Here is a 22,945-nt window from a genome sequence, read left to right as displayed (position 1 = left end):
AAAGGTTTTCAAGGCTAGTGTAAAATTTTCCATCCTGCCCACGTCCTTTAATATTTAAGTTACCTGGCCCGCAATCTCCAAGTCCTTACAGCTATCTTACTTTCTATTAAAATGTTGGGTGACCCTTCCGAAGGCTACCAGGTGTGCACAGGACTGACTCTGTGTATTGTTTACCAGCTTGAAGATCTGTCCAGCCAAATTCAAAATGTTGAGGAAAGTTTGACCTATGACATCACAGGAGCGATCGACGAGGCGGAAAAACAGATAAACGATATTCCCGGCTTGGTAACGAACAACACAGCAGAGCAAACCAAACGTAAGCTCAAATACTTGACGATCCTGGCCAGTTTTTCAAGGTTTTGCTTTTATCCTGCTGACAAAAGTAACATCACACTCAAGGGTTTTTAAGCTAGGGTCCGAGTTTCCGAGAACTCCTTGGTCTTACATTACTATATTCTGAAAATAATTGAATGGTACAGTGGTTCTCAACCTTTTTTATGTATGGTGAAGACCTGTACTGTAATTTACTTGTTTTGTGAAAGGTAAGCTGCCAATGTTCAGGCACTATAAAATATTTCGGGGAATTCAGTGATATTCAATTCTTTATAGATTTAGTGCATTTTAATTGTTTTTAACGGTAGGTGGATTTTTTATTGTTCGTTAAATTTAGTTAATTTTGTGAGATCTATCCAATTTTATAAACATTTTTGACCGGTTTGGGTACACAATGCACGGTTCTGTAATGTATAATAAATTGCAAAGCCAAAAAAGGCGAGTAGATCGACATCAAAAGAGCTTGTGTCATCTTCAGAGGTCACATTAACTAATGTCGATCTACCCGACCTTTTTGGCTTTGCAATTTGTCGCATCCTTAGCTAGTGTGACTGAGAAGTAATTCAAACATCACTTATAAAAGGTGGGACGCAACTGTTGTCAGTCCAAGTTTATATAATTAGAGCATTATTTAGCACCTTCAGGTGCTGAACAGGTACAGCGGTGTTGATGAGGACAATTTATTTTGAATTTTAATTTTTCAGAATCCATTACATTTTTACCCAAAACAAAGCAAAAACGTTTAATTTAAAAAAAAAACGTTCAATTTTTTTTTTAATTTTTCAAAATTGATTATATTTTTACCCAAAATTATGCAAAACGTTAATTTTTAATTTTTTGCTCAGAAATGTTGGACGCCTTGCAAGACGTGAACAAGACTTTGGAAGATTCAATAAACAGCCTACCCCTGGACCAGATAACGCAAATCAAGACTCAGATTACAGAACTGTCAAACACCATCTTCAACGTTTTTGACGTTTACCAGCCTTACGACGTATACAGGTAACCTTCATAAACAACTTTTTTTTGTTATGTCCAAAACACGGTAATTGTTATAAAAAGACTAATGCCATTTCGACAAAAATCCATATTTCGCTATTTACAACACATTACCTCATGCCATCATCAGTGTATATTAGCTATTGTCAAAACGGTTGTCAAGAGCTAAATGTCGAATTATTGAGTATTATGGCTTTAGTAGTTTTAGTGAAATTACTAAAAGACGTGTATTGTGTTAAAATGATGTTATTAATAATTATATCTGTACCTGATTGGTCGCCAGAGTAAAAAGATGTTCAATCAAAATAATTTTTTTTTAGTTTTCCTAACATACACAGCTGAAACGACCTAAATTTGTTAAAAATGTGCTTCCAACCAAGATGCTTTTTAGTTTGCGTAACATAAGCAATGAGCATGTTAAACGGCCGAAAAAATACACTCTTATAAAAGTTTTGTAAAATTCTGTTCTAATCAGATTTTTTTTAGTCTGCGTAACACGAGCAACCTAAAGGGCCAGAAAGTTAACTTTTGTATAACTTTTATAAAAATTCCCTCTCTTGCCCTAAAGCCTTTTGTGAAGTAACTAGTTCAATCAATACATTGGTAAACCCTGTATAATAACTTTTTGTCTAGTAAAAAAAATAGTGCGTAGAGCAGTGATCTGATGTTCAAATACAGCTCCGGATGTGTAATATGGCTTAATATTGAATCTCATAGTCAAAAAGGTCGAGTACATCGTCATTATCTTAATAAAGAGTAAAGACGTTTCGACAATACTTTGACCATCAGTTAATGACCTTTTTAGCCATGATAATGCAGTTTTGTAGAAATTGTACCGCGAATATTTTACAATTTCCTAAGTGTGCCGCAATTTTATAAAGTTTGAAAACAACTGTCGTACAGTCTTAAACCAGCAGTCTCTCTGGCGCGCTCGCATTTTACAAAAAACTCAATCATGAATGCCCCTGACGGCTTTTTACTGCGAAAAAAGTTTTCGATCCCTGTACGCGTTTGAAAAACGCTCACGACCAAGCGGGACTGACGTCACTTAAACCCAAGGTTCGACTTTCCACGCGTCACGAACCGAAGTACGTCGTGTGTATGTCTTTATGTTGTCTCGTATAGGGAACCGTATAGGGCAAAATCGTATAGGGAACCGAGTGTGTACATAATGAGAAACGTGAGAAAATGCCGGCCGAAAGCGCATACACAGCACATACACAGCACATACATAGCACATACCGAACAAACAACCTTAATTTACAAAACATGATAAACTGATATTTTATTTCATTAAATTGATGGAAATTCTGTAATCATTAATTTTTATTGATTTTCGATGTTAAATTACGCTTGGTATACCCCAAAATTCTGCGAAGGCGTTATTTATATCTTGCTCGCGTTTGTGTTTGGTTATTATTTTGCGAGGTATTTGCTAAGTAATAAAAAAGAAAAAAAACGAATTTTTACTACATTTAACACTGGCGTAAATTTTGTATATAAGTGTGGCTTTTTGGCTGCTTAAGAACTAGTTAAATGAGCTTATTGCATTGCGGCTGAATCATTTGAAGGCGTTTTGCTTGGGCTGATGGTGTCAGGCTCTTATAAGTGTTGAATATTTCCCCCAAAACAGTGTATTTACACAAGGATAGTAGTCAAGCAATTAAAAAACGATTTTTCAATACACTTGCCGGCTTCGGGGGATTAGGCAAATATGTTTAATTAAGGGATTATTTGCAAGCAAGGCAGACATGTCGAAACACAGGCAAGTGTGCACAGCATGAAAACGTGCCCAGGCCTAACTGTGTGTGTTCTATACAAGCTCAATACCTTTCATGGCGCCCTTTCCCCCGTCTTTGCTCTAACATACTCTAATAAACGTTGTAAATTTTCAAAAAATTCTAGGAAATCAATCAAGGCTGCGCTTCACTATAAAGTTGCGCACGTTATTTCTCATCACGCCCACAATTTCTCGAAATTTTGCGTTTACTGAAAGCTTGAACTACACCATTCAAATTCATCAGTTAATTTTTAAATTTCATCCGTATCCTTTAAGAACTTTGCAAAAACGAGTTATTTATTTTATAAAAAAAAATGTTAACAAGTCTTGTTTTATATATCTTACCCAGGTACGCGGCTGGTATCGTTCTCGGTTCAATCGTTGCCCTCGTGTGCTTCTGCTACCTTGTGGGTACCCTTATGGGGTGCGGGGGATTCACCAACGAACCCTCGGCCAGGGGGTGCACCACCAACTGCGGAGGGATACTCATTATGGCGTAAGAATAACCTTTGTTTGTCTTTTGTTTGTTCGTGAAACGGCGTTCGTCAATTTCTTGCCGTGTTTTTTTTTTTGAGAAAACTAAAAATTGAAGTAAGTTTAGGTTGGGTGTTGTTTTCTTATATGTAGGTTTAATGTAAACATAGCTTATCTTTAACAGTTTTAATCTTTTTTTTTTTAATTTCAATTATATCACAGGACTTTTATTAAAATGACAACTAATAGATGTGTAAAACGCGTAAAAAGTCGTTGAAACGGATAAAAAAATGTTAAGCTAAAATATTCATCCCACACCATGTAAAGAATAAGATGCGAAGTTCTGTCGTTAATAAGCAAAAACTGACTCGGAAATTTTGCGTTCCTGAAACTCTACATATTTATAGATGTGAACAGTTATTTCTGATATGCCATACAATTTATATTTATAAAGCATAAACAAATTTCGAATTTCCCAAACGCTAAATAGTCCTCGGCGGGAAATAGAAACGGAACAAATAGCCTCGTCACCCCGTCCTGTTGCGGGAAACGCGGAAAAGTCGACTTTCGAGCTGAAGCGTTTAAATATAGAACGTCACTTCTTCCTTTGTTTCGCAGGGGCGTTGGCTTTTCCTTTATCTTCGCCTGGATTCTCATGATCTTGGTCACGCTTACTTTCACGGTGGGCGGCCACGGCGAACGCTATCTCTGCCAGAACCTGGAAACACCCTACGCCGGACTCGCGGTAAATACACAGTTCATCTTTTTTTATTTTTGGCCCATTTTGTCCCATTGTGTCGATTTTTGACCGATCGTGTCGATTTTTGTCCCATTTTGTCTTTTTTTTGGCGCATTGTGTCGATATTTTGGCCAATTTTGTCGATTTTTTGGTCTGTTGCGTCGCTGTTTATACCCCATTACGACCAGAGTTTGGCCTGTGTGATTATTATATGTTTTCCCTCATACCATAATTCATTGTTCCACACACTTACAGGGAATCTTACATTTCGATTGTTTTGTCCAACAGCATTAATTTGCATTATTTGCAATAATTTGTCCAGTGCTCTTCAATTTATGTCCTATATTCTTGGTATATAAGCATGTATTATTGTATATTTAATCTTGCGTCTATGTCCTGACTGATTTGTTAATAATTTGAATATTTGGTTCTAAAGCCTTAAGTGTTGTCTATTTATCCAACAATCCTAATAAGTGTTATGGCCTTATTGTTTATGTAGTCCTATACCTTTATTCATTTGCCCAACATCTACAATTATTTATATTTATTGTTTTAGCTTAGTTTTTTTACTTTATATATCAGCAACCTATAACTGTACATATCAACCACATACTATGAGATAAGGAACAGCCCACTCCACCATTTTAGAATATTATGATATACATAGAACCATTGCTGTGAAAATTGACGGGCAACGTTAAAAGCAAATATTGGAAATAGCTGTGTTGAAAAAAAAAAACGGAACTAGTTTCGTTATGCTGAACAGGTGAATCTAAAATGGGATTTTCGATTGCTTCGTCCTATTTGAATTCCTTTAACCAAGGAGGCGCGCCTCCAACCAACAAAGACCTGCCGTGACGCATTTAAACCTTATTCATTTCCAGGTTTCAAAATTTACCCTCGGTTTAATGACTTTACTCGCAAAAAAATCAGTCACACCGTAGTGCAAATAAAACGCGCTGACGTCGAACACTTTACGATGCCAAACAGTGCTCTTAGATTAAAATGTGTTTTTCTCCAAACGCTGATTCGCATATTCCAAAGGTTCTCGTTGCCACGTAACCTGTGCTTTGCCACTGATTAACCCGGTTTGCGGAACTTGGTGAATATTCAACCTTGCTTCAATATTTCCTTGCTTGTCACAGACTTGTTTGGCCGAAACGGTTTTCCGAATCGAGTTTTGTGTAAATACTTTCTTTGTTTGCTTGATTCTGTGACCTTACCTAAAGCCCGTCGCCCTGTGTACACTTTAAAGTCATTGTTATTATCTTTATATAGTTTAAGGTGAATATTCGTATTTTAATTACTCAAGCGAGGCGCCGCGTTTTAACGATTGGAAGTTTTGCAACCCAGCACGTATTATGGCTATATTCCTAAAAAAAATCAAGGCTATCTAAATAGAGTATGGTAGCTACATTAATTAGTATAGCATGTTCTATACAAAGACCTAGAATTCATTTCCTTAAATTTGCAGTTAATGTCAATTTTGGGTTTCATCGAGAACAAATGTTATGGTCATTTGTAATTATAGCGTTTGTCTAATATGCTTAACTATTGTGTACTGACACTTCATTGATTTTCGGGGTCACATCTAAAGCAGAGGATAATTTCAACTAAATAATTCCGACAGCCCTGCTGGAGCTAGTTTGCATTGTAAAGCGGAAGTAGTTCAGCTGGGTGTGGCCTCACCGCCTCAATTCGCCTTCACGGTTCAAAATAATTTTCATTTTTTGTAAACATGACGAAATTACTTCCATTCGACTGCGTAAAAGGGATATCGCCCAATAGGCCATCGATCATTTCCGAGAAATCATTTTGAATCAGATTATTTCAGCCGAAAATTCTTCTCTTTGCAGATCACAACTTTAAAACAATAGAAAAATAATTTTAGACCTAAAATTTCGGTGGTTCTAACCTTTTCAGTGTTGTTACCTCTGAAATAAACTTATTGGACAATTATTTTTTAGTTTAAATTGCCGATTTGAATTTAAATAATGAATTACAAAACCAAAAGTGTTTAAAATTTGCATTTAAATGAACACGATAAAATTATACACTTGTTGGTTTATGAAACGTGTTGCAACGTAATATGTGTTGTAAGATTGGTATTATTTTTTGACAAAATTACCTACCAAATTATCGAGTTTTCTTACCAAATTATCGCAAATCCTGGTAGATAAAATCTGAAAAAATGTGGCACTGTTGACAAATTGTACTGAACTGTTGACGAGCTTACGCACAACCGTGCTTTATCAGGTCAAAGTACTTCTGGCTCTGACGTAAATACAATTGCAGTATGAATACTCTAGCAAACCTGGCAGCTTAGATTAGACGCTATTAAAAGATCTTAGAAGATATATATATTTCGCCAGCAAAGGCATCGTCCTTTTAATTCGAATGTATGATTGATTACTGATCAGAAGTTGAGCTAGACATTTATCTTGGGAACACTAATTACATTTGGTCAACAGTGCCACTGTTTTCAGTATTTGAATAAGCCGAAAACGGCTATCAACCAAGGCTGATAGTATAAAATATCTATGGCACTACAGTAGTTCGTTGGTCTCGCTGCATCCATCGCCTAAGAGTTTACTAACGCCATCCCCACAAGCCTTTAATCGAATGCCCAAAATAACCCGCCTTTCCTTGTATCTCTTTGATCGCTCGCCCCGCGCTCCCTTGCAGCTGACAGACGACGTTCTCTGGAGACATTACGGCAGTGTGCTGGGCACCGCTCTATTCGGCTCACCTGGCATCGTGCTCGATATGAGCGACGTGCTAATGTAAGGGGTTAAATGCGTGTCGCTGTCGTTTTTTCGTCGTTCTGTACTTAATGTGCAGGGTCTGAAATGTCGTGTCTAGGTCGGCTTTTTTTAGCCCTGCTGCTGTGGTCGGGGCTTAGGAATGTCCAATAATTCTTATTTTATTGCAAAGCCCCACATTGCGATACCCTTCGATGTTTGTTGAGGCTCACAATCATGGTCCAAAACGTAGTGTTCGTATTTTATTATTCCCCTACCTGATATTTTAGGAAAATACTATGGACATTCAATTCGGCACCAAATTACGTTTTGGGGTGGTCAAACAAGCAAGATTGACAAATTTAAACTTGCTAACGTAATATTTTTTAATGTTTACAAAATTGTTTTGCTATTGCGCTGGTCAATATTTACATTGGACGTTATAATTATTAATATGCTATTTTAAAAAATAAAACTTTTAAATGTAAAAACTCCCATAGTTGTTCACAAATGCTAAAATTATCTCGGCATCTGATTTTTACCGATGCCACCCTAGTATAGGACAAGTACCTCTGCTACAACTGTAGGCATCGGGCATGTGCACCGATCAAAAATTATTTATCGGACATCTCTAGTCGTGACCGCTGAGCAGTTTTACCTATCACGTCTTTTTCGTTTTCCTCAAAACGCCCAAGAAAAAGTCGTACAAGTGTCTCTTGGTTTGCACGTGAAAGGTCGTGCGTGCATGCTTCGCAACCGTCGTGTCTCCGTGTTGTTCACGTTCCTTTGGCTTGACGCACAGGTGCAAGTTTGTTTTTGTGATTTTACTGTGAACACGTGTTTCGCTGAACCAGCCCAAGGTATGCGAAATCTAAATTAGAGACAATAAATGAGCATAACCTATACCAGGCTACTGAACAATTTATTTCTATCAGTGCTTTTCAACTTTTTTGCGGAGACCCAAATAAGTATAACATCAATGGCGACCCAATTTTCTTTACTGGACTTTTTACAAGCGATCAGATCATAAACAAATTACTTTTTCCAAGTTCGAATTTAATTTACACCACCCATGTCTTTGTATGGCTTCCGAAATTTTCTCTAATTTTGGTTAAGTTATGCTCAGAACTAATCTTAACAAATCTAATAGTATAAAACTACTGCAGACGGCGACCCAATTAATCAAGTGGCGACCCATGGGTTAAGAAGCACTAATTTATAGCATGCTTACAAATAGCTTTAAGGTCCAGCTGACATCCAAAGTTTAGATAAAATCAAGACTATGCTTATTGGTGGCTTAGTGCAAAAATATAATTAACAATTCAACAAAACAGTGTACGCTGACAAATTGTTCTATAATTGTTAAAAGAGCTTTTATGCAGTCTCCAATTCTTTAAAACTACGTTGTTTGACTTAAAAACGTCGTAAATTCAAACATATTGGCTCTTTGTGCGTATAAAACTTGTTAAAAAATGGGATGTACGCCAAATATTAACTTATACTTGGTTTATTGAGCTAAATTTTTTTCGCAGTCAACGCTCGTTAAAACGCATTTGTTAATCTCGAAATAAAAAGCACTTGAAAATGTCGTAAATCGAAATCATGTGGGTGCACGTCTTGTGCCCTATTGCCATAAAACAAGTCAAAAACGGATATATGCTTATAAAATAAATTCCAATATAAATTTATTGGCGAACCTATTCGTTCGTTTCGGAACAAAAAGCGCAATATTAAAATGTATTTTTTATTAGTTTGTAAAACACAACAAGCCTTGGTTTCCCGGCTTCGCCAGAGCTCAGTCAATTTATCCTAAACGTCTTGTTTGGTGTTTGCCAACAGTATGAAGCAAAATATTTTCCCGGGCGACTTTGGCAGTCTGTAAAAAAATGGTGGGTCGACGTTTTTTGTGTTTGTTGTAACTGGTGTGACGGCTTCATACCAAGGGTTATGAACGGAAGTCCATTGTTGTACAGTGATGCCGGTTTTTACAATGGTTAAAATACTGGCGGCGTCTTTACAGTGAAAAAAAATCTATTGTGCTGCTGTCGTAATGCTATTCTAATGTCCATATTAAACGTCACTAACGGAAGTGTGTCTATACGTAAGGTAGGTTTAATGTCGTCGATCTTGTTTTACATGTACGAACAGCGCTCTGTAAATTTTACGTTCGTGAACGCGGTCATGGCTACACGCCAAATTAACCAACCTTTTTTTAGGATTTTAATGTAACCACTACATGACATCAACGTAGATTCGGTATCAAACTAAAAGTTATAAAAGTTCACCGAATCAGAACGAACTTGCTGTAAAAAAAGTCAATGGCATTCCCAATATTGCCTTCCAATTACCTTATGCGAAAGCATGAGCTATACGTCTACAAATAGACACCATTCTATTTGGAATCGCCAAATTCATTCATATGCTGTATATGATGAATGGGCACCCTGGCCCACCTTTAAGTCTCCCATGGTGCCACTGCCAGGATGCTTAACGCTATTGTGGATTCTGGAGCAACCCAACGATTTTTAATTTCCTCCAAAACCTTGCAATGTTCCCTGGGCAGATCCACAACCCAAAAACATGTTTATTTCCCCCTATCTTGGTGTCTAATACACACCCTGTCTGCCGTAGCCCTGTTTTTTCATCGTCAATGTATTAGTGTAACGTGTCAATGTTTTGTCTTGCTGTAATAGTTTGTCCTAGAACTCATCGTTCGTCTTGTTGGTTTTCACGTAGTTTGCCGACCGCGTAATGGAGGGTCTTAACTCATCGATTGACAAGACCCTTTTGCAAAACGAGGACGCCAATCTGACAATTCTCAGTATCATCACGTAAGCATTTTCTTCTACCAAAGGCCTGTAAAGCGCTTTTTCCATAGATCTGGACGTAATTGTCACGGAACGCTTGCAATTTCGTGTGCCAGCTAGTGTGTTCGCGTGCTTTCGAAACTTACGTGCTTGCCAAAATAACCTGTTAATTGTTAAAAACAAACGGCTAAATTTTAATATTAAAATTTTACCGCGAATCTAGTTTTGATAGCTTTTTATACTGGCCACAGAATTTTGCCATATGATATCCTTTTTAAACTGGCCATTCCATTTAATCTTTTTTAGTTATAAATACATCTCAGACTCAAGATTACCCGCGGCTTGCGTTGTTTGTGAACCGTAACGTTGTTTTTAAGCGACTTAAAATTTGCGAACTGTAACGCAAGCAACAGTTATGATCCCTAAAGCTGGCACATGAAACACAGCAAACACGTTAAAATTTTTTGTCAAATTAGAATTCTGGCCTCATTATCTTCTTATATATTGTTTTTTGTATAGAAAAGTTAGATCCGCATAGGCTATAGACTATAAAGTCTGTGGTTTTAATTTATAAGTGCTTTGTAACGTTTTCATTTGTTTTGCCGTGTAGTAGTTTTCTGTCTTGTTTTTTTATCACCTTGTCCGTGAATATAGTTCACCCTTTGCCTTAGCAACTTTAATTAAATTAAACTTTGTTCCCAAAACAAAAATGTCTTCAATGAAGAAACAAGAAGAATACATTGATTTTTAATCAATTATAAACATCCGTGTGCTTGGCTTTAAGTGGGACCATAAAATTGTATATTTATCACAATTAAAACATTTTCATAAAAATTATTAGAGAAATGGAAATGCTGTTTTTAAAAAGTAAAAGCAAAGGTTCTCAGTAAAAGCAAAAGTATCAAAATTTCCGGGGACACTCTTAAAATTATCGCACTCGCATCAAACTAAAGCAAAAGCTAACACCTATCGAAACCTTGTTAACGCGGGCAGCGACTGCAAAGAAGAAAAGTCGATCTACACAGCCCTCAAGCTCGAGTATCTTTTCAACATCACCGAACTGGCGCAGAACGCTTCCGATCAGATCACGTCCCTCAACGACCTGGTGGCCGATTTCAATCAGACCATCAACATAACGTACGTGGAACAGATGTTTTTAATGCGTTTTTTCTGTCTTTTTCGATAATTAGGTTTGGCGTTAAGCTATACTGTTGCAGGGTTGCCGAAGAGTCGTTAAATCTTCAGTAGAAAAAGAGTGGCCCAAATAAATGATAAAATATGCATTCTTTTATTTGCATACGTTTCGGCAAGTGCTTATGCCATCTTCAGGGCGGTAAAATGAGCTTGAGATAAACGCGAATCATTATATAGACGCTCGGACGTTTCAGAACGCTTTATAAGCATAAGCACTTGCCGAAACGTACTGTATGCAAATAAAAGAATGAATCTTTTATCATTTATTCGGGCCACTATTTTTGTACTAAATATTATGAACAGATCCGTGTTGTTTCTTTAGGTCGATTTCCGTATTGAAAACTAAGTCTTTGAATTGGTTTTAATTTATCAGCGTAACAATGGGTTTAGAATGTGCAACAAAATGAAGACAAGTTTTAAACTATTTTTTGTTGTATTTATAACTTCAAGTTTTGTAAACCTTAATGTATTTTTTTTATTCAAAAAAATGCTTTACGATTTTCTTGTTAGAATAGGTTGTGGCACGGTATTGTATTTGTAGTGTTAGTTCCACCTATGTACTGCACATAGTAGTTATTAATTGTACTGCACACAGCAGCTATTATATCTAACTTAGTGGGATAGTGTTTTAGTAAATAACGTATTAACTTATAATTTGGCTAAACAATATTAAAAACATTGCTTTTGCACATTTCAATTTATTGCCATTGCTTAATGACTTAATTAATTACGTCATTTAGTATTTGTCGTACTTTCCAACCAAAAAGCCCTGCTTTAAACTTGCACAATATACTATGACAGTTAAAACTTACAAAGCAAGCCAGCTACATTGATTTATGCAACCCTGTCGTAAGATAACGACTGGTTGATATAAAAAGAACAAATGTTTTTATGTTTACACACCAAAAGCTAAAGCAACTGCTTTGACTTAAAATAGCCCTAACTCTTGTGTTCAAACAAATTCAAAGCAAATGTTTGTGGGCTTGTTACACTCGATAGCCACAGTTCAAAATTCACGATGGTCAGTAGTATGCAAGGCTACCTTAAAGTGTCCATTATGTTTTTTTATAATTTATCCTCACGTTTATGCGGTTATTTGTTCGTTTTCAGCATTTACACGGACGATGTGAAAGGCATATTCCAATCCTTGAGATCGGCCGGACTGGGTCAAATCAATTTTACTGCTTTTAACGAAACTGTAAGTGCTTTACAATGATTTATTATTATTATTTCTTTATTGTTTACCCTGACTTAAGCTGGAACTATAGTGCTATAAGTCAAAATGTGTACGTTGAGTGTTGAACATTTAAATATGTGGAGAAAAACGCCCGTCCTAATGTCTGGCCACCATATTCGATTCAAATAGATAATTACATTGAATAAATCTAGCGTATTCTCCGACCACGACTTCTTAAAAATTTAATATTATCTAAAAAGGTGCATTTACCATTGCATTTGGAACGCTTATGTTGTTTCTCTTGTTGTCCGTTCATCCTACCAGTTAAATCAGCTATACATATTTAAAAACAATAGGAGGTTTAACGTTGTTGATAAAACAAGGGGCAAATACTTGTATCTTTGATCTTATAGCTCATAGTTTTTAAATTACTAATTTGAGCTTGATCGTGTCTGTTAATCAAGCAATTTCTGACTTTTTTAACAGATTAATTCCGGAATCGTAGCTGTCAATCTGACCGCGTATGCTGAAGAACTCAACGCAACTGCTAAACAGTTAGAAGGTGTTAATGCAGTAAGTTTTACTTGTTTGAGACCATACGCCAGATTGTAGTAACCAAGGTTTTAACTGCGGATATCAAATGCAAACATCCTATATTTTGTCCAGATAAGAAACAAGCCTTAAAGTGTATTTTACCTCCGCGTTTGTTTTAACCGCTGCTGTTGTTAACAAAGAGATTTTTGGCCTCGATTAACCAAAGTTTGTAAAAAGAAAAAAAGTTTAAAACTATTTTACAAAAATAGAAACATCTTGCGATGATGTAAAGGTTGAATAACGTTCCGTTGACTAACTTATGTCTAATTTTAAGATCTAAGATGTTAGCACGTTAAAAGTGAAAACATATATACAGGTAACAATAGCTTTGAGCATGATTATACGAAACCTCGCAGCATTTTTCCATCGAATAAAGCTAATTTTGTTTTCTTGTGTTTGTTTGTTTTCTTGTGTTTGTCCAAGCTGTGGATCACACAGTTCAAAAACAATTCAGCCTAAACAAAAATACAGTCCTTTAGCTTTCACATATTTCATCTTGAAGTTCCAAATCCCAACTTTCTAAACCATTCTAAGAGTTACTCGACTTAGTAAGGTCAGAACTACATGACGCCTGACGGTTTTCTTTTATTTTAAGACTACAATGGCCAATGATCTCCGCAAGTCTTCGTACGACTTGATGCTAATTCAAACCGAGCAAGTGGAGCCCCTGGAGGACGACTTAGTTACGATGCAGAACAGCATTACTGCCCTTGAGAAAACCTCGAACAGCCTCAACGTAAGAACCTGCGTTTCGTGGTGACCAAACGAGACGGCATTACACTTACTTTTTCTCAAATAATTTTTATTCGATTTTACGAAACGAAATGGCCATTCCATTTATTTAGGAAAGGACTTTAATTTTTTGGGAAGAAATTTTTTTTAATGAGTTTGCAACCGGCGAGATACCAATGCTTTCTGCTTTGAAGGTTGCAATAAATCATCGAAATGAGATGTAAAGAGTTATAAAAGTCGAAAACCCGACAAGAAATCGTGTCTAGACTTAAAGCGCAAATGTTACAAAACGTGAAGAAATTACGTTATGAGAAAATTACATACCTACATATTGAATATCCACATACCGTTGTTTTTTCGAACTTATAAAATATGAATATGCAGTTTTGTCGATATTTTGATCTTATTAAAAAGACGATTAGCGTTTGAAGAATTGTCTTTTTCCCAGTACGATATAATTTTTATAATTTTTTTTTAAATTATTAGAAGTTTTCAGGGTTTTGAAGGTATCTATAAAAAATAATCTTGTACATTTTACGGTATGTCGATAACAAAGAATAGTTTTGAACTATTCTCAAGCATTTACCGCAAGGTATAGATTTGTTGGTTGCGGTTTCACAATCTCACTTTTCCAAAACGATTCCCCAGCTATTTCACCATAGAAATCGCGTTTTAACGGCTCGTTCCGCTTGGCAGGACACGATCGACAAGACAGAAACGGAGATAATCGCCCTTGACGACTACTTCAAGGTCAACGGAACCGCAGTGGTATCGCGCGCGCTCTCTGCCTACGCGACCAACATCAGCAATGACGTGCTCGGCTACGTAGATTGGCTCGTGGACCAGGTAAGTCCAGTTCTATTAGTGGCACAAATAAGGCATTACTGCTAAAACCAATTAATTTTGATAGTTAACTTGATTTTAATCGTGGTGACATTTGGCCTCATAGGTGAATTTTTTTAATTTTTTTAGCTGTAAAATTACTGGATTGTGCGCCGGGTAAGTCCAGTTCTATTAGTGACACACATATTGCATTACTGCTAAAACAAATAGATTTTACTGGCTCAAACGGTTTTCTGGGCTAGTGTGGTGATATTTGGCCTCATTGGTTATTTCATTTTTATTTTAAGGACTTAAATTCTGGTCTGTGGGCAACGTATGTCCAGTTCTATTAGTGGCACAAATATGGTATTATTGCTGAAAAAAAAAATAGTTTAATGGCACAAACTGTTTTCTTGGCTGGCGTGGTAACATGTAGCCTCATTGGTAAATTTTTTTAAATGTTTTAGAACCTAATTTACTGGCTTGTAGACCAGGTAAGTTCAGTATTATCAGTCGCAAAAATATGGTATTACTTCTGGAAAATAAATAGATTTTAGTGGTACAAACGTTTTCCTGGGCTGGCGTGGTGACATTTGGCCTCATTGGTGATTTTTTTATTTTTAGCACTTAAATTACTGGTTTGTGGGCCAGGTACGCATCATTCTGTTAAGAAACAGTGACACAGTTGCAAAATGTCTGCTAAAATGGATTTAAACGAGCTTTGAATATTTTTTTCTACGCTGGAATAAACCGTTGCCCATTAACGTTAAAAACCGTTGCCCATTAACGGTAAAAAGTTAAAATGTTATATATGCCTTTACGGTATTGCGGTTTTCGCGCGCAGTAGACACTAGCCACTAACCACTAGCCACTTTCATAGAAAAAATATTTTATTTGTCAGGTAAGGCCAGTGCCGATAAAGTACCAGTTATACTAAATACGTTCTGTAAAAACAATGACAGTCAATCAGTCATACTTTCTTTGTTTTTTTGTTTTAGCCTGTTAGGACAAACTTACACTTTTTAACCACGTAAATAACTGATATCAGGCTAGTCTCTTCTCGTGCGTGACTTACCTAGAAAGAGCCTGTAGTGTTACAAGTGTGTTGCTATAGCGTGACCAACGTCAGTGATAAAGGCAACTCACAGACTTGACTTTCTAGATATGTGTGAAACGACTTGGCCTGAGTCTAAATTAACTGAATTCCTATCAAAAAATGACTTCGACTTATTACATGTCAAAGAATTGGAACACTGGTCAGTGCTTCTGAAAAAATATAGCAGTGGTCAATTGACTTATACTAAATTCATGTCAAAGAAAAAAATTGACTTCGACTAAAGACGTGTCAAAGCACTGGAACACTGGTCAGTGCTTTTTAAAACAAAAATTTTAAGGGTCAATTCACTTATACGAAATTCATGTCAAAGAAAACAAACTTTTTGAAAAAATAAATGTAGTTGTTGTGCCTTTTCTTCCGTGATATATTGGTTTGTACACACGTCAATATGCCAGGCCAATGCTGTTTTCCGCCCGAATATGCTGGTTAACTATTAACGTGTCGTAAAAAATATGAAGGGCCGCGAAGTGCCGACGCTAAAACAGACCCCGTGTTTGCTTGTTTGGAAATAACTCACTCAAATCTATAAAACACAGATGGGTAGCGCTGTCGCAAAGCCAAGGCGAGGGAACGGTTTCGAGTGTTTGGTTCCGTCTGTTTGACAAATTTACTTTCTTTTTCATTTACGGCAGACCTAGACAAACTGCGGCCGCCGGGCCGGTTCTGGCTCGCCAGGCAATTTACATGCCTCGTGGTTACGGGTTGCCTTGCGCATTTAATGTAAGATGTTTGAGAGTGAAGCACTTTCTTGTGTTGATATTTTATGTCTTAAGGTCCAACATTAAAGGCACTTTAACAACTTCAAATCAGGTAGTAAAATGTAAATAATCATCCCAATTTATTCACTAATGATACTCTGGTCGGAGAAAATAACTCAACCGATTAATTTTTATCCTAAGAAAAAAAAAAAAGAAAATTTTCAGAAATCTTTTCAGAAAGACTTCAATAGCTGATATACTCGTTTTCGGGTACAGTATAACATAATTATTAGCACTTTACCGTTTTGTACCGTATTAGTTTGTCAATCCACCAGCTTAAACGTATTTTCAATTTTTTAGCATTACAGTCTAAAAAATTTAGCTCGAACTTTTAACTTTCACTTGAACAAAATAAAAAAAATCCCCGCAATACTTTTAAAGGCTGTCCAAATCACCCTACAATATTTACTCGCGGTAATATGGTTTGCTTGAAGTCATTTTATCCCGTGTTTTTTTTTTCAGATCGTCAACCACTTTGCTATTTGTCGACCCGTCTACCTTATCTACACTCAGGTGGTTTCCCTCATGTGCGACTACCTAATGGACGTCTTGGTAAGTTTTCGTGAAGCGCTTGAAAACATCGAAAATGGCTTAAAATTTTAAAATAAAGTAGATGCAGCACACATGACATCAAATCAGTAAAATAGTGCATTTCTTCACACAATTATATCAATTACTTATCTAAAGTTCAAAAAAACGTGCTAAAAAGCTTTTTTTCGTACAAAACAGCCTAACAAATGTTGTTGAAATGTGACATTTGTAGCATGACTACTCACTTTTTTACTGCAAAACAGGTTTATTTATAGCTATTCAATTGCAAAGCAATGCAAAAAAAGAAGAAAAAAAATTTTCAGTGGGAGGATAATTTATTTTTTCGAAAATTTTAGCCGAAATCTGAATTTTCAAATTGACGTAGCACGGTCAATACTTAACCAAACGTGCTCAGATTTGGTTTGTGGGGTCTTTAGACGCAATCTAACAATTCCAGGGATCCCGACTAAAATTTGACAAAAAAGTGAATACACGTTTCAGTTACTAAAATATCTGGGCCTATATGAAATTTAGGTGTTTCTTTTAAAAGTCACCATTTCTTTTGCACGCAGAACGCCCTTTGGTTCTCGCTGGGGTGGATCTGCTTTTTCCTGATTCCGGGCGCCATCGTGGGAATGAAACTGGCCAAGTTCTATCGGAGGTTGCGAGAACACGATGACGATGACTACAAGTAGGCCGCTATGATCATTTTTATCGAGAGATTATACTGTATTGAGTATCTAGCGACACTATATTTAGCTGTTTTCAGCCATGCCGTACCTACTTCGCCTTTGGATTTTGATTAGAGATTTCTAGGTTAAGGTTTATGGTTAATCAAGTTTTTTCGGGGGAATTCGTAAGAACGACTTAAACAGGGAAATCGTATTATAATTTTAAATTCCCATTATTTCCATAGTAAAAAAAACAGCTCCTATGGTAATTTTAACTGTGTATGGAGCTGTTTTTAATTGTTAATATTATTATGCCTGTTAGCAACAGTCTATACATAATCTTACATGTTAAGCTTTTTGTATTTTAGGTATACGTGGTGCAATTAGCCTATTTGTTTATCTTATATTAAAGGAACACAAATGAAAAAAAGTTAACTTATTTAAAGCTTTTGCAAGTTACTTGATTGCCTTTATTATACCTTGTATCTCTATATACAATACAATGCATGCTTGTTTCCATTTCCTTAAAACCGATCAAGTCATTCAGCCTTATTTCTGATTTTTTCGACCGCTTTCACCTTTAAAATATGATTTTGTCGCCTTAACGTCGTCTTTTTTTGTAGTTTCCTTGCTTTTTTAAAAGGCTATAGTATCTGGTTTAGTATAAGTTTACATTTTGCTTTTCCCGCTATAGATATTCAATTATTTAAAAAAAAAAGCGGTGCTTAAAATATCTACAACAGTGTTTGCATCATTAAAGTAAATATGCAACAACATTCATGTAATATGAAAAAAATATATATTTTTTTAATATATATTATATATTTTTTACAAGACCCCCCTCCCCCCTCTATTTTTTCTAGGAATTATTTTGAGCTTTTAACAAGTCGAAAGCCATCCTTAAACCTAGTTATTACAGAACTTGCAAATAAGGCTCTAAATTTTTTTAAAGCAATCCACACTTCACACTTTTCGGTTGCCAACATTTAAAAAAAAATTCAAAAAATTTTAATTTTTTTTTATTTCAAACGTTCAATTACACCCCCTACACATGTTGGGTTAAACACTCTGCACTTTGCACCGATAACCCCGCCCCTGCTTGTCGGCATGTCACTAACCGGTCGTTGTTTGCCGCAGCGAACACTGGAACAATATGGAGATGGACACGTTCAACCGCAGTAACAAGTGAGTAGAAAAAAAAACGATTTCGCGAAAAAATCGGTCGAAATAAGCGCGATTTTTAGACGATTATGTTTTTGAGGTCTTCGTGAAACCTCTACGCCTGTGAAACGTTTTCTTTCCAGTTTTAGGTTGGTCTAATTAAGGTGAAAACAAATTACTTTTATTTTCAATAGGAATCTCGTAATGTTACTTTTATTTGTGAGTAAAAACAACGGCCGACCGCCATTTTACAAATAAGTTAAGTTAATGTTTTCGTATTTATTTGGAAAAGTTCGTCACAAAATCTCAAATCTTATAATACGCATGAATCCTTAAAAGTTTTATTTTTTCCAACTCTGTAGAACGGCGTTTAACGCTACAGATTGCTTTGGTGGTAGCTTTTTTCTTTGTAGTCAGTTCGGTAGCGTAAAATCTTAATACAAATGAAAAAAAAAACTCAAGTTGAGTTACTTCCGTTCAAAGTTAAAAAAAATGTATTGCGTTCTGCTATAGTCTCTAGTTTTTTTTGGACAATTTCGCTATTGTCAGACAAATACATTTTATAAAGATTAAAAAAACTTATTATTAGTTCTAGATACTTTTGTGAGAAGGAAATGGCTTGATAGGGCAACTGTCATACCAAAACTTATCAGCATGCGTATTTTGTTCATATCAAATTAATCATATACACGTATATCTTTTTATCCATCGAGTTTTAAGTTGTCCTCGTGAGAGAGAACCGGTCGTCACAGTTTTTTCTACTATTTTTTTATATAATTTTTTTCCATGCAACGCAGTAACGGAATACCGACGTCCGCATCTTCTAAGTTCCGGTGAGATTAATGTGTTTGTCACGTGACCGTGTGCCGTCCAATGACGCGCGTTTGTTACCCTTTCTCTTTTTTCTTGTTTTTTCTTCCCCCTCTCTCTCTCTCTCTCTCTTACTTTGCATGCCCAACACTTGTACATATGGAGTGAATTTTTAAAGGTTTTTCAAGTGACCGATAAGCTTTTTTGCCCAACTTTTCAGAGGTTCGTTTAAAAATATTTGTAAATATAGCGAAAAAGAAGCAAAATATGTTCATTCATTTATTTTTTTGGTGAAATATGAAATTCTATTTTTTCGCTACAATTTGGATTTTTTATTTAATTTTACCTTTAAGGCCATGTGAATTTCCTCAGTGGTTACCAAAGCAATACCCCACAAAAAATCACTTCCATATGCCACTCTTTACACCTTATACGACTTTCTCCGGCATGTATGCACAGATGTTTAACTCCTTAACGAGCGGTCTTTCGCTCGAAACTTACTCTTCTACGTAAGCGCAATGTTAATTCTGGCGTAAGGTGAATTCACAAGGAAAAGAACAGTTCATCACACGCCGTTTTGCTTGCTAAATGTGGCATGGAGGTGCGCCGGCGCCATGGCCTTAATTCAAATTTGCCATGGTTAACAAATCTTTACAGAGGCCGCAATCATGGGCCATTTATCGTAGACGTGCCCAAAGCGCAATTACAAAACATTTTATAATTCCAATTTTATGTTTTTCAATTGTCTCTGAAAAGTAGCCATCACCATTTTGGTTATTTTTAGGGGATTTAAATTAATTTGTGATAGTCAAATCGATGAATGGCTGTAATTGAGTGTCTTAATTTGCTATATATATGTATATTACCTATTTTTTGTATTAATTTGGTTCAGAATGACTATCAAATGTATTTCAAATTCTGTACACGAAATATTTAGCAAACTGTTTATATAGGAAACTGTAATGCTCACTGTAAATTTTGTTTAAACTTTACTCTATTATCTTGGCTTTAAGCAATGCATCCCCGCCTTTAGTAACTTAACCATGTGAAAATGTGCTGCATAACGTAAAGTAAACAATTGTTGTGTATTTGCTAAGACTCTAGATTGTGACAAAATGGTCGCGACGGTGGAACGTCGAGCAACAGGTTACAGGCTGCAAAATAACCTTAGTTTTCATTCTAACAAACTAACCTTTGTTTTTTTGCTTGCATGCTGCTTGCTAGCCTTAAGCCACCCAAAAGGTAAGATTCGGCGAACAGCCGTGGCCGTTTTCTGTGTGATTAGATAGCTTTGTATTTTTATGATAAATATTTCGTGCAGGACCAGTGGCTCTCAAACTGAAGTCCACAGGCCACTCAGGGCTACACTTTTAAATACATTCTCCGATGAATTATATAACCGCAGCATATTCTTTACATTTTATTGATAATATTTAACTATTTGACACCTTGTTTTTAGTTGTAGTTTGTTAAAGTACCGATTTGTATGTTAAAGTAATTCTTAGCTAGTTTTTTTTAATATCCTAATGCTAAAAATATGAGTTGTTTTTCGGAACCAACAGCCAGGTAAAATTCTTTGAGAGCCATAGGTTTTTATTATTGGAAACGCAAATAGATTTCTGGTTACGCTTGGAAATTTCTACAGGAGATTGCAATTTTACCTTTGATACATTGTCTGATAGCAACAATATATTTATAGTTTATATTTCCTTCGATTGGCCATAATAATCAAGTTGTTAAAGTTAGCACATGACTTTATTTATCGTCGGGCTTTCAGTGATCAGGCCCTTCACTAAAAGTTTGGTGAACCTTGCGTTAAAATTATTTTGCGAATTTTAAAATGAGTGCCAATGGGACCATATTAATGCGACTGTCACTTTGGGTTGGGGAGGATTAACGGCCGCTCCATCAAGTAAATGTGGTCTATTTCTTAAATGAAAAGAAAAAAAAACAATGAACGAGCATTGGTTAAAGTTACTTTTTACTGCTTCATTCGGAAAGGGTTTCAAAGTTTGTCCCTAACCCCATTTAATACTGTAATAATTGATTTAAACGGAATATATTTATTGTTTATTTGAAATATTGAAACAGTCCCACGTCAGTGCCAAGCGTTTTGCGTTCAGGTTCGCTAACCCCGCTACTTTTACCAGCATGCATTTTCACGTTTGTCGCAATAACGAATTTCCTGATAACAAAACACGTTGCTTCGTGAGCTTGTTTAATTCGTGCACCACTCTAACACGCCGTTCATTTGCTTGAGATTTTCGTAACCATTCGATTTATCATGTAGCAGTATTTTTAACTTGATTCTTATTATTTTGAAAATGTTGAATTTTATCAAAACAATGTCACGCTTGTTTGGCTGATTGCTTGATTTTGTCATCCAATTTTTGCGACCAAAGTGTATATAAGTTATATCCTTAAGTTCTCGCAATTGGTACAGGATTCCGTTGGGTACTTAATTAAAAATGTAAAAATAAAAAAACTGATATATCATTAAGCGTTTTCCCTCTCTAATTGGTTATTTAAAGCCTGACAATTTAAGACTGTGATTTTTCTGAATGCGACATTTCCGTTTTTAGATCGGCGAAAATACACCCGTCACAATACTACTGAAATCTGCGGATGCCACCCTTCTACTGCCCTACAGCGCCAAAGAAATTACTCTTCAAACTACTTTTGTGGATTTCGCGGTTTTTTTGTTTTGTTTGTTTTTTAAGACAGGATCTCTGTTGCCTTTCAAGATTCGTCTTTTTCTACAGTTGCTATATGCTGCAATATTATTCACCAGTAAATATAGAGGGTATCGCCCTTCGCCAAATGGTCTACTACTGCGAAGCTATACCGTCTCTGATTTAGTTTTATATGTTAGTCTCACGTACCGAATATCGAGTCTTTTTTGTTTGTTTCAGGCGAATCGCTTATAACAGCTTTACGTTTTTATACATAATATTTTGTATAGTAGATCGACCGCTGAAACTTACAAGATTGAAAAGCAATATTGTGTGTGTAGGGTAGAACATACGAATCATGAACACTTGCGGAATAAACCATATAATGATGACGTCATTTGGGTGACGTGTTTGATCGATTTTTGTGAAACCTTGAAGCCGCGTGTCGTCAGTGTGCAATAGTTCCAATCCACAAGGACAACGAAACGTTTTTTCTCTTCACGAATTAAAACAAAGCAAGTAAATCGCGTACCGTATTTTTTTGGACTTTTTGTCCTTGTTGAAAAAATATATATTTATATATAAGTTCCCCATTGTGAACTTGGCGCGTTTTGGCGTCTAATAGGCGTTTATGCTATATTGTAAAAACACATTGTACTTCGTCGCTTTTTTTGTTTGATAATTTGCAAATCGGTTTGAATCCAATTGACACCAATCGCTTCCAAGTGTATTTAATGGCAAGATTTTTGTTGTGTGTCTTAATGCCATTTTGAACGGTTCGATTTTTACCAAAAAACACTGAGTTTAAGCCAGATATGTTTGCAGAGGTTTTG

The 22,945-nt window shown here is 36.0% G+C and overlaps 1 protein-coding gene across 1 annotated transcript in view; it reads left to right on the top strand.

The window, feature by feature from the left end:
- LOC146157296 (prominin-1-A-like) overlaps positions 1-21,925 on the top strand; it is a 30,378-nt gene extending 8,453 nt beyond the window's left edge. Inside the window, exons 9-23 of the mRNA XM_083387627.1 lie at positions 178-316; positions 1,179-1,335; positions 3,462-3,608; positions 4,205-4,331; positions 9,803-9,897; positions 10,867-11,010; positions 12,178-12,265; positions 12,731-12,817; positions 13,434-13,574; positions 14,267-14,416; positions 16,730-16,819; positions 17,371-17,489; positions 18,607-18,654; positions 19,428-19,463; positions 20,538-21,925. Of these exons, the coding sequence (XP_083243753.1) occupies positions 178-316; positions 1,179-1,335; positions 3,462-3,608; positions 4,205-4,331; positions 9,803-9,897; positions 10,867-11,010; positions 12,178-12,265; positions 12,731-12,817; positions 13,434-13,574; positions 14,267-14,416; positions 16,730-16,819; positions 17,371-17,489; positions 18,607-18,654; positions 19,428-19,463; positions 20,538-20,544 (1,575 nt within the window). The 3' untranslated portion in view covers positions 20,545-21,925. The remainder of the gene's footprint in view (positions 1-177; positions 317-1,178; positions 1,336-3,461; positions 3,609-4,204; positions 4,332-9,802; positions 9,898-10,866; positions 11,011-12,177; positions 12,266-12,730; positions 12,818-13,433; positions 13,575-14,266; positions 14,417-16,729; positions 16,820-17,370; positions 17,490-18,606; positions 18,655-19,427; positions 19,464-20,537) is intronic.
- Positions 21,926-22,945: the final 1,020 nt, after the last annotated feature.

This window comes from Ascidiella aspersa, chromosome 4, assembly GCF_963924565.1.
Source record: "Ascidiella aspersa chromosome 4, kaAscAspe10.2, whole genome shotgun sequence".
In the NCBI taxonomy this organism is placed as follows: Eukaryota; Metazoa; Chordata; class Ascidiacea; order Phlebobranchia; family Ascidiidae; genus Ascidiella; species Ascidiella aspersa.
Note: the sequence above shows the minus strand (reverse complement) of the source record. Positions and strands in the feature narration are given on the sequence as shown.